Below are 16,080 nucleotides of genomic sequence, written 5' to 3' on the forward strand. Positions count from 1 at the left end.
TCAAATCTGCTTCATTCCCTCTAAGATATATACTCCCTGGGTGTGCCTCTGTTCAGGCAGGACAACAGGAGTGGGAGAACAGTTCTGAACTTGGTAGTTTTTGCTGAACTATGCCTGAAGCCTTCCTCCCGGTAAAGGTGTGTCCAATTTCAGGAATTCATGCTTTTCTTTGGAATCACTGGGGCAAGTAAATCAAGTTAAACTACATATATATTCCACTTGACACGTTTTCCTTCAGTTTGTTCAGCACTGATAAACTCACTTATAAAGATATAACCAACCTTGCAGGGCAATGATTAAGTGTTGCATGTCAGAGCAAAAGCTAAAAATGATTTTCACTTCTTTCCTTGTCTTTACCTTTCATGAAACTGTGGAGAATATAAGCACTTGTATTCAGGAAGTGCCAGAAGGCTGATTATAGATGTGATGAGGTCACCTCAGATTAAGAGGACAAAACAGGGTGTTATCTTTGGCTTGTCTCTGGTTAGTATTTATTAGAAAGCAAACCTAGGGATTACCACAAACAGCCTAAGCCAAGCATGTCAGTTCTTCACTGTATGGCAGACTGATGTTCACGCATATCCATGCATTTCCTAAGGCAACCAATTAGGATCAAATGAGAGGAGATAATCTTGTTGAATCTCATGCCAGTGTTCAGATGGGTAGAACTGTACTTATCTAAAATTGCTTTAGTGGGACTTGCTAGTGGCTTTTGTTTCACTAGCAGATGTTGATGTAAAAATACAAGACTCTCTTGGCATCTGTTTTATTGTGAGGTGATTGACACCAGTGCTAGGCATTGTTTACACAAAACATCTGAATGTAGTCACAACTGGATTCAACAAGATACTAAGTGAAGACAGCATTTATAAATGCTGACACTGATGAAGCTTATTTAGTTGATGACCTATACTAAATTGCAATCAGGATTTGATGGATTTGAATAGAGGAAACCTCTTAAAATAGGAAAGGGACAGAGTCTGAGGAAGCATTTCTTATGCAAAGCGCAGGAAGTACTTTCTCTTACTTTCCCCTGCTCTGACCTTGTTTTTTCTGATGAAGCAGCTGCTGCAGTATCAACTCTTTAACTAAAACTCCTATTAAGCTGCTGCCCTGGCTTCTTATTCATCTTGAGCACTTGGCTTAGAGCGTCACATCCCTGAAGTGAAGGAAAAGCACCAAGAAGTTTCCCCTTACTTTAGGGAGAGACATGCCTCTATCTTAAATATTCACTGGGGAGGAAGTTGATGGTACCCAGTGACATCTTGTTCACAGCTGGGGATTATTAGAATGTACAGCTAACTCTTGGGAAATATTTCTAAATGTATTATCAGGCAACATCTATGTTATATCCAGTGCTGTATGCAGAGTCTGCTCGGCTTGAACAGTTTTAGTTGGACTTATGGCTTTCAGACAATGAGCTTGATTTGGTCGGAGTCTTCCCTTCAAATGTGTTTCCTGTTTGGGGAAAGTTTTTATGGAAATTGAGTAAGATTATAAAGCCATCCCACTTTAAATCTCAAATGGCACTGATTCAACAAACGCTACAAGATACTAAAGAGACAATTTTTGAATAGCTGGTGTCTGTCTCAGTTGAAACTTGTAATACACTTTGGTTATTGCAGTCTAAGATCTTGTGCTAGAAAAGGTCAACAGTTCTGGAAAGACAGGATAGCTCAAAATCTCTGAGTTGGTATCAGACAGTGACAAAATTAAACAGAACTGTAACTAATCACTTGCATTCGCTTAATTCCCCATTCCTTCCCTTGGTTGATTTATTTACTGGTTTATTCACTTATGCCAGGGAAAGCTGCCTTTCTAGATTTCAGACCATCCCTGTATTTCTTAAGCCTCACTGATGCTACAGTACCTCTAATGATGAGCAAGCACCAAGTAGTGCTTGAGTTGCTTGACTGGAGCATGGGTTGTTCTTGACTGGAGTATGAGGATTCTGCCTAGAATCTGCAAACTAGAAATGTTCCTGCTTTTGTCCTTGCTTGTGTGGTTGGTTGACCTTTCCCAGCTACCAGACCCCTCCTCACTTCTTCCTATGCTCCAGCATGGATTTTTCTTAGAGACTTCAATCTTCCAGAAAAAATCTGCTCCATCATGGCCTCTCCATGGGGCGCAGCTTCCTTCAGAAAATGTGACCTGCTCTGCTGTGGCATCCTTTCCAGGGGCTGCAGGGCAATGCCTGTTCCTTCATGTTTTTTTTCTGTGGGCTGCAGAGGAATCTCTACTTCGGTATCAATAGCACCTCCTTCACTGATCTTGATTGTGCTGTGGCTTCTCACTTCCTGCCCTGCTCCCCATGCCATGTGACATTTTGCCCTTTAAGTTTGCTTTCAGAGGCACTGTCAGCCTGGCTGATGGGCAGCTCTTTGGCCTGCAGTGGGTATGGTATGGAACCAGCTGTGTCCAGCACAGGGCAACTTCTGACTTCTCATGGAGACCACCTCTGCAACTTCTACCAAATCTTTGCCATGTAAACCCAATATAGGTGGTCAGGCAATGTTCTACACTGTGAGTCAGCACTGCTGCTTTTGCAATGCTGCCTTGGATTGCAAAGCTCCCAGCAGACTTAACAATGGTTTTGCCGTGCTTCTGAATTTACATGGAGTTCACACATCGGTCAAACTGGTTGTGCCTTGAAGTCACCTGCTTCAGTCCTTGTCAAGGCAGTGTGGATGTCTAGGAGAGGTTCCATGTGGTTTTGCTGTGAAGGGTGACAGCACACCTAAGCATTATCAGAGAAGATGTCTGGCCTAAATTCTAACCTGTGCTTTTAATTTTTTAAGATGTAGCCTCAAATTGACTGAGTACTTTTGAGTTTTGTTCCCTTATGAATGTAGATTTTAGGTTGATTGTGTTACTCTGGTTTTTCCATATGAATGCCTTTACTTCCAGAGCACTGCAGTTCTGTACAGTTTGCAAACAGCTGCTTTGCAGGCATGTGTGTGACTTATGGGAGATGACTTTCATAGTAAGGAAGGGGAAAGCCTGATCATCTTGAAGTTCTTTGGCGGTTCTAGCTTCTACACTACAGGTGTTTCAGATCATGGCATGTAGATGCAGGTTCTCTGGCAGTGAGTTGAGTGCTAAATCTTACATGAATTCAAGCACCTACATACTATTCATTTCTGGCTCCCTGAAGAGCCTCTGAAAATTTTGATATGGCAGGGCTGTCACATCCAAAGGTAGGGACTGGCTTTTCATCTTCCCCATTTAGACGGGGAAGAGACCACACATTTAATGGTAAGTGCTATAACTGGTCCTGGTACTGAATAATTCTGAAAAAGGACTGCCAAATATTTCATCTCCTGACAAACTTTGATCTGGGAAACTTATAGAAGCTAATAATTTTGTTCACCAACAATCTCCAAACAGGATAGGAATAAATGTTTTTAAGTTTCCAGAATCTGACAACTTCTAGCATTTTAATCTGAGCGTTTAAGCCTTTACCAAATAGTTTCTCAAAGTCCCATGAAGACTAAGCCACTGTAGTAATTCACAAACACCGACCTTACACTTTAAAGCACTAATGAAACTCTATTACTTTACTTGCATTGTGTGAGTCCTTTTGGCAGGATATAGTGGAAGGCACAAACTTTAAGTAAAATATAGTAATTAAAAAAAAATTATTCTAGATATAGAAGTACCACTGCTTGAGTTAAGATAGTTAGCATTTAAGTGTAACAGGCAACAAGGTTTCCAGGTGGTTTTTCTGCCCATAAACGATCGTTTATGCTGCATCCATTCTGTGGTCTGTGTTTTTAAGCTCATGTCCAGGCATGTTTTCTGATCCCTGGCTTGTGTTGAATGTGTTGCTGTGGCCTGCTGTGAGTTACAGTCAGACAACTGCTGTGGCTGGACTGACCAATTTTGTCTTCCGGTTGTAAGGCTGGAGGTGGATTTAGTCACTTGGTGGTCAAGTCTGGACGAAGAGCAGCTACTGAAGGTGGTCTAGGCAGTTCTAGCCTCCTGGTTGAAGTGCTGACATATTGTGGAAGTGGAGCAGCTTTTACAGTGTAGAGCTCTCATTAAGATACTGCAGTTGCTGACAGCCAGCCTGTACTGGCTGTAGGGATGGACCATGCTGAAAATGGGCTCTTTTTTTTCTACTGGCTTAGCACCTCTAGTTATCAGGCAATTTAAAACACTTGGAAGTGCTTCAGGTGTTCCTTGTGTGCCACATACTAGTGAATTAAGTAAAGTTAACTTTTGAAATAGCTTATAAAAACGCAGTAATTAAAAAATCCCTGGCTGCTTGCAGCTGTTATCTTTGGGAGACTGGACACTCAACTTAGTTACAGTAGGTGCATTTCTCCTGTTTCAGAAACCCAGCTTCTTCATTGTTCTCAAAGACTAGTTTATTAACTCATCCCACATCCATATGCTTGTACATCACTGGATTAGATGTTGGTTCAGTGAAAGTACCTGGTATTTGGCTCTAAGCAAGAGGTGATGGTGTGACTTAGGAACAGTTAAGTGCACCAGCTGAAATCTGGAACTGCTAGTTACGAACTTTAGTGCTGTCCTATTATATAACTCCCGTGGAAAAAGGATTTACAGCTCTGACCTTCTGCTGCAAGTTAAAGCATTGCTTTCCTTTTCTATACTCTTAGGAGCTATATTGCTATAGCTATGCTTCTTACCTTCTGTTCAGAGTAATGAGTTCTAACTTTTTTTTTGTTTGTTTGTTTGTTTGTAATACAAAGTTCTTTGTGCTGGCTCCTTAGAGAAAGAAGAACTTGTGTACTCACCATGAGCTGACAGCTAAGAAAAGGAACAAATGTTAATATCTACTAAAATCATAGTAAACCCCTAGTCCACCCAGATTTGTGTTAAAAGTTGCTGTGTTCTGTTATGATGTTCCAGCCAAGTGTTACATGCATGAGAAGTAACTTTACTTCCAATTAAGTGTAAGACAAACTATTTCTTTAGCCTATTGTAGTAGCCTAAGGCTCTATGTGGAACTTGTTGAATAGAGAGGATTTATCCACCCCCCCCACCCCGTCCCCCATGAATAGGGTCTATGTCTCAAAGCAAGAGCAAATTTCTTTGGTGATGTGCAGTGATGAAGACCAGTTCAATGTGAGACTAGTTAAGGGTGTCTTGGCTGACTTCAGTTGAAGACACTTTGCTGGTGTCCTGTGCTGGCAAAACTTCCGATCTGTGCTGCGCCTAGTGTAGGTCTAACTGAACACAGGGCTATCTACAAGAGTTTATCTTCTAGAAGAAAACTATCCATCTCTCCAGCACAGATCTGGGGTGACTCATATGTCCCAACCTTGGCATTATAATTAGTTTTATCCTGCCACTTGTTTGGAAGCTTTCCCTGCAAACCTAGTGTAGTGGTTGGTGGGTAGATCCAGATAGTTTACATGTACTTTTGAACTCTGCAAGGATGCCCACCTTTGCCAGCAGCTGTACAAGACATATCTGTGATCTGACACGGGTATTGCCTGGACTTCATGAAGCTGGATTATGACCTGGAGGTGCTTTGAACTGGCATACCTGGTCATTTTGTACTTTCCCTTTATGAACTGCACAGTGGGGTTGTATCACACTGATTATGGTGCTGTGTGTGCTGCCCTGGGCAAGCTGGTTTCAAACTGAATGTGGAGCAGCACTTGAGGGGATGATGTGGCTCCTCAGAACATTGGAAGAGTTATCCACAATGCACTAGGAACTGAATTTTCAAGAGGTGTTGACGGATGGCTTTGGCCTGATATGTACCCTGAAAAGTCTTTGTCTGAATAGGGAAAGGAAACCAAGCCCTCAGGTGTCATGAACTAGATCTAGCCTAGCTAGGGCATGCTATTAATTTAGGCTCTTAACATCTACATTCTCTCCGCTATTAAGTCCTATGGCCAACCTATGCAAAGCTCTTGACAGCTGCTTTTTATTTTCCATTGTCAAATATTTAAGTACTTCCTTGAAGTAGAATAGTGAGATGATTCTGGTGAGTGCAGGGTTTCTCTGTTCATCTGTTGCTTGTTAAATATGAAAGCAGGATTGTCAGTTGTCCTCAGTTCTTCTTCATTAGGTTTACAGCATGGGAAAGTGGAAATCTGTAAACGCAGTATGTTAAAATTTTGTCTGCAAGCATGAACAAGGCCCTTGATGGAAATGAGGGAAGAAGATCTGGAATTTGTAGTGATGTTGAATTTAGCCTGGAAGGAAAGAAGATATTATTGGTGTCTGCATATGAGGCAGAGAATGCTCAGAAATCCTTTCCGCTGTCTAAATTACCAAAGAACTTCAAATGAGATGGCAAAAACTTGACCAATGTACACAGCGATGTATCAGGGTGGGAATATGTGGGTTGATGTGATTTCTGGCTTCATTAGGTCAATTGGCTGATGTAAGCTAAAGGCTGAAATCTTGCATGAAGGCAGTTATGGTAACTATAGGACGTTTTTCATGTGGTTCTAGGCATGAGCATCCAGTGGTGATGTGATCCCTCTAGAGAGGGAATTTCGTGTAGAGGGAGCTGATAGGGAAGTCTGAGTTCCCCATAAAGCAGAGGTCCAGGTGTGTCCCTCGCCCAGAATCCTGCCCTCTTGTGGCCCTGGCTGGGCAGGGAATGGCTGCCTTGTGACCCGGAGCACCAGCCTTGGGTGTGCTGCTCGGCAGGACGAGGGAGCTGGAGGGGTGTGCTGAGCGCACAGCTGTGCTCTGGCGATGTGAGAGAGATGTGAGGAGGAACAGTGGAAATCATCCAGGAAACACTTCCCAAGTTTAATTATTAAATATTATGGGATGCCATCCAGAAGCAAGATCTGGGGGTGCTGACACCTTTTTAGTCTGAGAAGAAACCCTTTCTGAGAGTAGCCCACTGTGGAAGAGTGGCAGCATTCCCTTCTCAAGAGCCTGGAGGTTTGAGCAAAGAATCAGATACTTTGATGGTAAAATGGAAAGGTAGCCAAGATGGAATTTCAGAATCATACAGAGCAGAACTGCATCAGCAATGTGGTAAAACCTGTTTTACCTCAAACCATGTAGATAAAATGCACATCACTTTATTTACAGTACCATGGAAGACTGTGCAGACTTGGGAACTTGGATCAGTTGGAGCTCTGTATGCGCAAGTTAGCTACAGGGGTACTCTCCTAATCTCTAGGTTAATCTCCTAAAGGAACTGCTTAGCTTTGAATGCTGTTCCCTTTGTGCTCTCTAACACTTTCTTGTTCTTTTGAAGAATAAAACTTAGGATGTTCAGTGTTTGTGTGGCTATAGAAGGTTAAAAGGTGTTTGGTTGCATAATCAGCTGTCTCTACTTGCTTACTACCAAGAAGGAAAACTGGTATGTGCCTTGACTTTCGAAAATCAAAACTGCTTGCAAGACCCTGCCTTTAAATCTAATCTTTAAATTTTCTGTGGCTTCTAGTATGGATGTATTAGTTCAACTTTCATTCAGCGTGCTTTTGGTGAAAGTTTATTAGATACTTTAATTCCACTTGAATAGTCTGCCTGACCAATAGTATAATTAATTGACCATTTGTGCCACTTAGAGGTGTAGGCATTGGTGTGCAGCATACTGATAAGGTATCTCAGAGATGGCCTTCTTGCATGCTTAGTTATAAAGTGCTTTGAACTGGAAATTGAGCAATTACCTCTGGAAGTAACTAAAAAAGGCTAGTGGAAGATGTAGCTGGATGATAGTACTGAATGAACAAAGGTTGGGTTATACATGTGGCTTTTGAAGACAGTCTCAAGTCCCATCTGAGCATGCTTTTGGATTGGAGGATAGCTGTTCTGGTAATTTGCTCAGGTTGTTTTAAGTAGAACAACTCCTAAGTAGCTTCAACATGGTAAAAAACTGAGTCTAGAACGCAGTAAGACTTGTATTTTCTCTTTAGACTGTGTTCTTTCAAGTGGTGCTCCCCCAGTGTGTTAATGCTTTGTACCAAGAATTGAAGGATTTAAATTCACTAGGCTTAGGATCTTTACTCTTCGACAAAGTAAATCACAGGCTTGGTAAGGACTTTGTTTTAAAGTTATCTTGTCCTATACTAATACAATGGGTGTATAATTACCAAAATACACACCTGATGCTTATTTTTTCTGTTCAGTGATTTGTTTACTTCAGTAGTACATTAGAATGCAGTTGTTGAACAAACTTAGTGTGGTGTCTGTTTTTCCTACCCAGCTTACTACAGCTTTGCATTTCCTAGTTACAAAGTATCTAAATGTAACTTGCCATGTAGTGCTTCTGCACCGCAGGGCTGGACGACTGAGCAGTTAAAGCAGGCGCTGACTGCTGCGTCAGTCTGTACAAGGTGGGCTTGTCCAAATAAGAAAGAGGTGAAGATAGAAACTAGTCAGACTTCTGCTCAAGTTTAGTAACTGAATTTAGCAGGCGAGAAAATCCTTTAAGGCTCTCAATCACTCTTTCAGCAGATCTTTGCTCCAGTAATTAAGTGTTGAATCAGAGCTGTTCAGCTTCTGCTTTTATCATGGATACACTTGGTTATGGTTGTGTGCCTGCATTCATCCAGCCAACCCTGTTTGATACTGAGCTTGGTGGACCTTCCTGTGCTGGATGGGGAAGAGCAATTCTGAGGTGTCAAAACAGTTCCTAAAGTAGGCATGCAACTTCTGTAGCCTCTTTGAGCAGTTGGCTTGGATGCATCTGCCAAAGCCTATAACTGCTGGTCTCCCACAAAGGTACATGCCTGATGTGATATTTTTAACTCTAGGCTTGTCTGCAGCTGAGTGGATTGCTTTGTGAAAGGGAATGATGTCAACAGTACTCCTACTTGATCTTCTCTTCCTGCATAAGTATACTAAAGCTGGATTGTCAAAAGTGTGCATATTGTGCCACAAATTTGTAGAGTGGCAACAATCCAAAGGAATTGCCCTGAAAGTTTTCAGGAAGAACCTATGCAAGTTGTGAGCCATATTGAGAAGTAAATGCCACATCAGACTGGGTACTTTTTTTGTTCTTGTCTGCCCCTTTTAGATTGAGAATTTGAAGGAGGTCTCGCCTTTTTGAATGTGCTTCCCCATTGCTTGTTTTGGGGTGCCTTACTTTATTTCTGTTGCTAGTTAAGGGGATAACTGTTTATTTTTTTCTTTTGCAGAGGAGCTACCATGTGTTTCTAGCCTTAAGGCTGAGAGGAAGTGCCATCACTCGAAGCAAAACCAAACTCATCCTTCACTGCCTCTCCCAGTGCTTTCTCTCCCACAGGTTAGTTAGGTGATAGCAAGGACAGTGCCTAGATCTTTTGTGTTGTGCTAACCTCAAAGGGTACTCCTTTGAGATCCTAAATGGTACTTGGCTCTGCTGTAGTTGTGTTGGTGCCCTGTTTACACTTAGTTTGCCCCAAAGGTGGGAAAGAGAAGACAGGAATGTCAAGTATCTTCAACTTGCCAGAGGATGTGATTAGGTAACTTAAGAGGATTTTCAAGTCTTTCAAACAATGAGTAAACATGTCAAATGTGATGGAAAGCTCCAGAGTCTTACATGGATGCCCTAAGTCTCTGTCAAAATTGGAGCATCAGGATAGTGTTGAATTTCTACTTTTGAGCAGTCTCCTTTGATGGGGAAGGTACCAACTGTTGTCAGAAGGGCAAGCAGGATGTTGCAGCTCAGTAAAACCTCTCTGCTAATGAGGGTTAGTATTTTATGTTTTTTGGGTAAGCTACTAATGAAAAATTAGTTTTATAACAAAGACTGGCATGTTACTCTTAGGTGGATTTTGAGACTTGGGTCCATGCAGTTTAATTATTGTATTTAGATTATTACATATGTAACCTCTTTAAAAGCCCAAACAAGTCAAGTAACTCCACAATAAGCATGCCACATAGCCACTCAACTGGACTGACTCTAGCTTTGGTACCTTTGGTTCCTTTTTGCATATTTCTACCTAACCTTTCCTTGACAGATAAAAAATTGAGGACAGTACACAGTGGTAATCTGTCTTGTCCACAGTGCAATACTCATGCAGGAGTATAAGAGAACAGCGATAGGTTTTTTTTGTTAACCCTCCCTCTTGAAGGGTGTTGGCTGTACTGGTTAAGTTAAAGCAATAGCACTGCTTCATTCCCTGCTGCCCAGCGTTATCCCCTTATTTCCTATGTTAGACACTCAGGCTGAATCAGCAAGTGCTTCCCTATAGTTCAAACGGTGCATGTAAATGAAGCCACAGCTGTAATTGCTCAGAGGTAGGAGAAAGGAGCTCTGAGGTCTAAGGAGTTAACTATGTACTACACCTGACTACAGTGCTGCATTATCTGCTCTTTTCTTGGATGTACTTTTTGTTAGTAGCTATGAACATGACTGGAGGCTGAGGGAGAACAGCTTTCCAGGCATTAAATGCCTGAAGAATGGTGATAGATTGTGCTCTCTTTTATCTTTTCTACTAGCTTGTTTTGTGAATTTGAGTGAGTTACCATCTCTAAAGCTTTCCACCTAGAGTGGGATAATGCCTGCCTTACAGGTATGTGTCAGAGCCCTTTTCCTAGTAAATGTGCTGTAGTCCGCAGATAAAAGAAGTCTTAGAAGTGCAAAACCTCTGAAGCTGCACAGCATGTGTATAATATATCCCCATTAAACAGCTATTTGGCAATGTTTAATGCAATTTCCAGTTAATGGGGATGTTTTAAACTGTTTTTTACAAGTCTTATTTATTTCATAAGAGGCAGCCAAATTTGTATCCTGTTGTATTTGATGGAATCCTAGTCGTTCCTGTTCCTAAGTAGGACCTCAAATTATTCTTGTTCAAGTGATGCACAGCACCTAAGAGAATTCCTGCCTGAAAGCTCAAACAAGAGCAAAAAATGTTTAGGGTGTTTTTGTGTCTGTGTTGGCTTGGGAACTGCAGAATTGAAGCCCCTTGCCCTTGTAGGCTTGGGTACCAAGTTGGTGCCACATGTTATCACCATGTAAAACAATTCTTAAGACACTAAAAAGTTAGAGGATTTCTCTGGTGTTTCTGATTTATTAACAGTTTCATTTCATTAAGAACAAATAACTTACCCTTCTCAGGCAACATTTCTTCACTCTTCTTGGGAAGAACTCAAGCTTAGCAAGCTGAAGAGGTCAGTGGACTTGAGAATCCCAATTCCATGTGGTTAGGACATTCTTCCAGCACCTGATATTCTTCCAGCACCTGAACCCAGTGCAGACAGTTTGTATGGTGGGAGGAATTCTAGAGGTTAGTGAATGGTTTTGCTCATGATGACTGTAAAAATAACTTCTCTCACAAACAAGCTGTTGAAAAAACCTCGAGCTGATTCCTTTATTAAAAAGGCACACAGCAACAAGAAACTTAGGGAATTGTCCCATTCAACTGCCTACTGTATTCTGACTACTAGTTTAATTCTTTGATATCTGACTCTACAAAATTTCTGTATTTGGAGAAATATCCTTTGCATACATGGATATTGCATAAAGGTAATAGAAATACCTAGCTGAGTAGTGAGAACATCTGTGAAGAAAGTTATTGTAGGAGCTTATCAAGTGCTTATTAGGTACCTCAAAGCAGACCTTAAGTGATATTTCTGCAGTGGAAGTGTGGTATATATTTGTGGGGAACAGTTTGCTGTGGCTCTAGCATCCTGTATTCCAGTTGGTGAAACTAGACTGTGTGGATGCAAAAAGCAGTGTTCAGGATTGTGGTGCTGCTGCTTTTGATGGCCTGGTGCTGGTCAGGGGGGTGGAAGAGGTGATTTTTGGTGCTCATGGGGAGAAGAATGATTGGTGTAAGCCTGAAAGGGGTAAACTTTATCAGAAAAGACTGTTATGGTGGGGAAATGATTTTCAGTAGAAAATAGAGCGAGATGCTCAGGGACAAGGTGATAAGTCTTAAGTCAACAAGCTAGCTAGAGTGAATCTGCCAGGCAGGGTCCTAATTATAGATTGCCTGAATTAATCCATTATGGCACAAGTCCATTTGGGTAGCCATTGCTATGGATGTTGACTCCCTGTTTTGAGGAATCCTGGCTAAGTACTGAGAAGATGAGCTGTTCCAGTATCTACTTATGGGTCTATCACGTGGCACCACTATGAGGAATAGTGCTACTCCAAACCAGTAACAATCTCTTTCTGCCTGAACTGTTTAATACTAGTGGGAAAAATTTTGTTTGAAAATGATGTTTGTCTTGGGCTGCCTCTGCTGCTAAAGATGGCTTATGCTTGTAGAAAAAAGATGAGGAAAGAATAGGATGGGGTTGTTTTTCCTATGTACTTACTATGTGCTTAATGAATCTGACCAATAATTCAGGTTAATTGCTACCCAAATTATGCTAATTGTAAAATTTTGCAAAGGCCAGGTGATTTATGCATCCTTCTAGAAGAGCAATTGTTTTTTGAGCTAAAAAGGAGTCTTTGGGCTCTTTTTCCTTGCAGAGCGCTGTTTTGGTGAAAGTACACTCTGTTTTCCTCTTTGAGTTGACACAAATGCTGGACAAGAGCTCTTCTGTATAGAAATATTAAAATAAGAGCTGTTACCATTTCACAGAATTGTCAGCTCCGTGAACTTTCCTAGGAAAACAACAGTAATCATCTTCTAACAAAAATCTCATCTCTAAATTCACATTATACTCTGTTTCTGTGGGGATGCTGTTTTCATTCCTTGGTTTGTTCTCTTCCCAGTTCAAGCTAAACCTCTTTTTATTAATACTTAGTCACCCGAAGCATTACACACCTTCAGAGCATGCTAATTCAGAGAACTGACTTGAAGAAAAATATTTGGGGCGAGTATTATTATCACAAGGTGACCTGTGTTTTGGGGAGACCAGGCATTCCAGCTTTGCTTTGTGCTCTTCAGCAGTTTATTCAGTAACAGGCTTTTAAGGATTCATACTTAGATCCTGGCACTTCTGTAAAAGCTTCTTTCTATGCTCAAGGATATATGCCGGTCCTGCTTCAGGCTTTCATATGAAAGTTAACTCCCAGAAATAGTCCATTTGTTGAGTGCGAGCCCAGGGTGTATAAAATAAGTTTATCTAATTTAGAGGACTTTAAGTGATTCTATTTTAAGAAGAATTCGCAGATGAAGACACCTCTCTGATGCAGTCCCCCCACTTTGTAATGGAATCTGCGTCTGGGTATGAGCCTGGAGAATGGTGAAAAAAGGGAGGGATATAAATCTGTATGGTAGCCAAATGCTGCTGTCAAGCTCTTTGCATGCAAACTTCAGACTTTCCTCACTTACACCTTGCTCACAGGTATTCAAAATCTGGCTCTGGTTTTACCTCCTAAAGTGTTCCTCCCTTTTACCTAGGGGTTAATGATGACTAAATTTCCTTGCAAACTTTTTTCTAAGAAGTTTGTGATGGGCTTTGCTTACTAATGAGGGAATTCCAGTGAGGGAGGGAGAGGGAAGAAGGAAGCTCCTTGGCCAAGCCCTCACAGAGAGACTTGGAAATTGCAATAAATTCTAGTCCTGTGTGAGCCCTAATGTACTTGTGCTCTTAGCAGGCTCTGGTGACACAGGATGAAGCTATCTAAGTCCAGAGAGTAGAGTCTCTGCAGGACAGCTACATATTGTTTTCCAATGGTTTGTATTTTCTTAAGAATAATTCAAGTTTGCATTTTTTCATGTTATTTTCTGCTTTTATTTTGGGTAATGCTAATGCTTTCTTGACACTGTCTTGATATCCAGGTGTAACTGTAGTGGGGTGCTTCTAAAAATCTTTACAGGAAACTAAGCTACGGATTCACTGCCCTGTGGCCAACAACTCTGTGTCATCCAGGGGTTAGGCTACACTTACCTTTCTCTCTTACTGAAAACTAATAGGAATAAAATCTCAGATTTCAGGATGTAAAATTTGTCATCTGGCTTGATTGATCAAAACCACACCAACACTGAACTGACTTATTTCTCTGTAGTCTGGAGTCAGAAGTCCTGGAAAACAAAGGAATATGGTGGTACTTGAGCTGTAACCAGTAACAGAGCGTTGGGGATCAAAATAGTGATAGAGCTGAATTACTGAGTATAATTAGGGTTTTTGAGGGACTAGTTAATAACTTCCTCCTTCTACTTGAATTCTAAATGAGAAGCTGGTTAGGGAAATTATTTGGGTTTATAACTGTAACTGGGAGGAGAGAAAGGCCCAGGAAGCTGCAGAAGTTCAGATGAACGTGGCGAACCTAGAACAGTGAGGAGGGATAGAAGTCAACTGGCAGCCTGGCATGCAGATAAACCTGGGGAGAAAATGCTTGGTGCAGGAGCTGGTACCAATATTTGTATATGTAAGATGTTAATGTAATTGCTAGGGGGAAAATGTCTTTCCAGAGTCAGGTACAGGGTGGTCTTTCTGTGTGAGAGCTGGCAGACTTCAGTTGGGAGGATCAGAGATGACTCGTCTTGATTTTAATAGTTTCTTCAAAGGTTTCAGTGTTTTCCATTTAGGCCCTGAAAGAGAGCAGATGAAATGTGTAAGGAGTAAAGACAAAGTGTCAGCAAGTAAGAGTGAGAAAAGGGGAGTGTCTAGTTACAAGGCGACTTGAGTGGAGAAACATGTGGAGCAAACAGTCATGGCAAAATCAGGATTGACAAGGATAAGCAACTTGATTCAGCTTGGAATCTTTACTGGTGCCTACATCTTTAAGATCCAGGAAACCTTATAGCAAGGCCAGACACAAAGCCATTTCTCATGCACTCATTAAACCAATTTTAATGAAACTGTCACTCCAAGTTCTTAAACCCAGATTTTTTTTTTCTTGGGTAACAGTTGACCTAAACTGACCTAGTATCTGCCTGGAGTCCTAGCGAACAACATAAAATAATTTTTTCTTAACTCTTCCCTTCCCATTTGTGCAGCTGGATTTCCTTAAATTTCTTAAAGTTGATTACCCCTCCAATTATCTCTTGCCTTCTGGTACAGACCAAAAAGCGCTTGTAAAAAGTGAAATGATATCTGATTCAGCATGTCAAGATTTTTTTCAGATGAAACTAGGATTTAGCAAAGTTTGCTAAGACATCTAGTGCCTGGGATAGCTCTTCATCATGAAGAGGTTCCCAAGCTCAGGGGAGAGGAGAGAGATCCTTTGCACCAGAACAGGCTTGTCCTCAGCCAGAAGCCTGCTGAGAACAGTCTTGCTAACATTAATACAGTTCTGAGCTGCTTTTTGGGCAGTGCAGGTCAATCACCACAATCTAGGCCTTCATTATTGCCACCTATCTACCTATTTTTAAATAAACCTCAACTGGGGCATGCAGCACTTTATAGCTATAGTAACTAGACCTCTCCTGAGGCTTACATTTGAGCAGAGTGAGGGTGCGTAATTTGTTGTTGTTGTCTTATTTGGATGAGGAAAAATATATGCTGTAATTCTTGCATGGGTGGCTGCAGGTGAATGGGGAGAAGGGATTAGTAATACTTCACCTCCCCTGTTCCCTGCCAATGCTTGCCTGCCATCCCCTCAAGCAGTATAGTATCGCATGAGCAGTAGGCAGCCTACCCTTCAGTTGTGCTGTTCAGTGATAAAGCAAGTCCTGCTGCTTCTGATCCTTTCTGCTGGTGTCACTTCTTCCTGGGATCATCTTCTTATTGGCCACAGTCCAGGCTGCTGTGAAGGTAGGCAATATCCTCCAGTGAGAAGAGGAACCTCAATTATTTGGGTCAGAAAAGCACATTTCTTCAGATGAAATTGGCCCAGTAGCCTCTTAAGCTGTAAAATGCATAAAGCAAGCAAGCAAGCTGCTTAACCCTTTACAGAAGCTCATTGTACTCTCCTGGATGTGGTGGTGGTGTGAGTACTCTTCATAGCCTGAAGCAGTCACAAAGCTGTATGAAGCTGGTATCACAGCCTGCTTTAAGTCTGTCAGCTAAGAATGTCAGTTTGGTCTTTGTCCACTGTGAGAAGTCTGACCAGTAAGCCTGAGTATGTGTTTGTACTGAGGCCAGGTCTTAGACCAGACGGAAAGAGATCCAGAAAATCTGAGGAATCCAGATAAAACCGCAGATGTTTTCCCATAGCTTTTTCAATAACATGCCCTGAAAAGGAAGATGAGAGACTGCAATAATCTTGCCAATTATCTGTGTCAAAGATTTATTGTGCAAAGGTCTCATATTTGCTTATATTAAGACTGATATCCTGCTCCCTTCAGGGAGGCAGACAGC

General features: G+C 41.5%; 1 protein-coding gene across 11 annotated transcripts in view; it reads left to right on the forward strand.

Annotated features, from left to right (window-relative positions):
- The window catches only part of SMOC1 (SPARC related modular calcium binding 1), a 164,117-nt gene that overhangs the window by 45,435 nt on the left and 102,602 nt on the right, over positions 1-16,080 (forward strand). For 10 of the 11 annotated variants that reach the window (XM_053979827.1, XM_053979820.1, XM_053979824.1 and 7 more), the window contains one exon: positions 9,090-9,196. The exons of the other annotated variant lie outside the window; for it this stretch is intronic. In XM_053979827.1, coding sequence (XP_053835802.1) covers positions 9,090-9,196 — 107 coding nt within the window. The remainder of the gene's footprint in view (positions 1-9,089; positions 9,197-16,080) is intronic. 11 annotated transcript variants of the gene reach the window in all.

This window comes from Vidua macroura, chromosome 6 (genome assembly GCF_024509145.1).
Source record: "Vidua macroura isolate BioBank_ID:100142 chromosome 6, ASM2450914v1, whole genome shotgun sequence".
NCBI classification, from domain to species: Eukaryota; Metazoa; Chordata; class Aves; order Passeriformes; family Viduidae; genus Vidua; species Vidua macroura.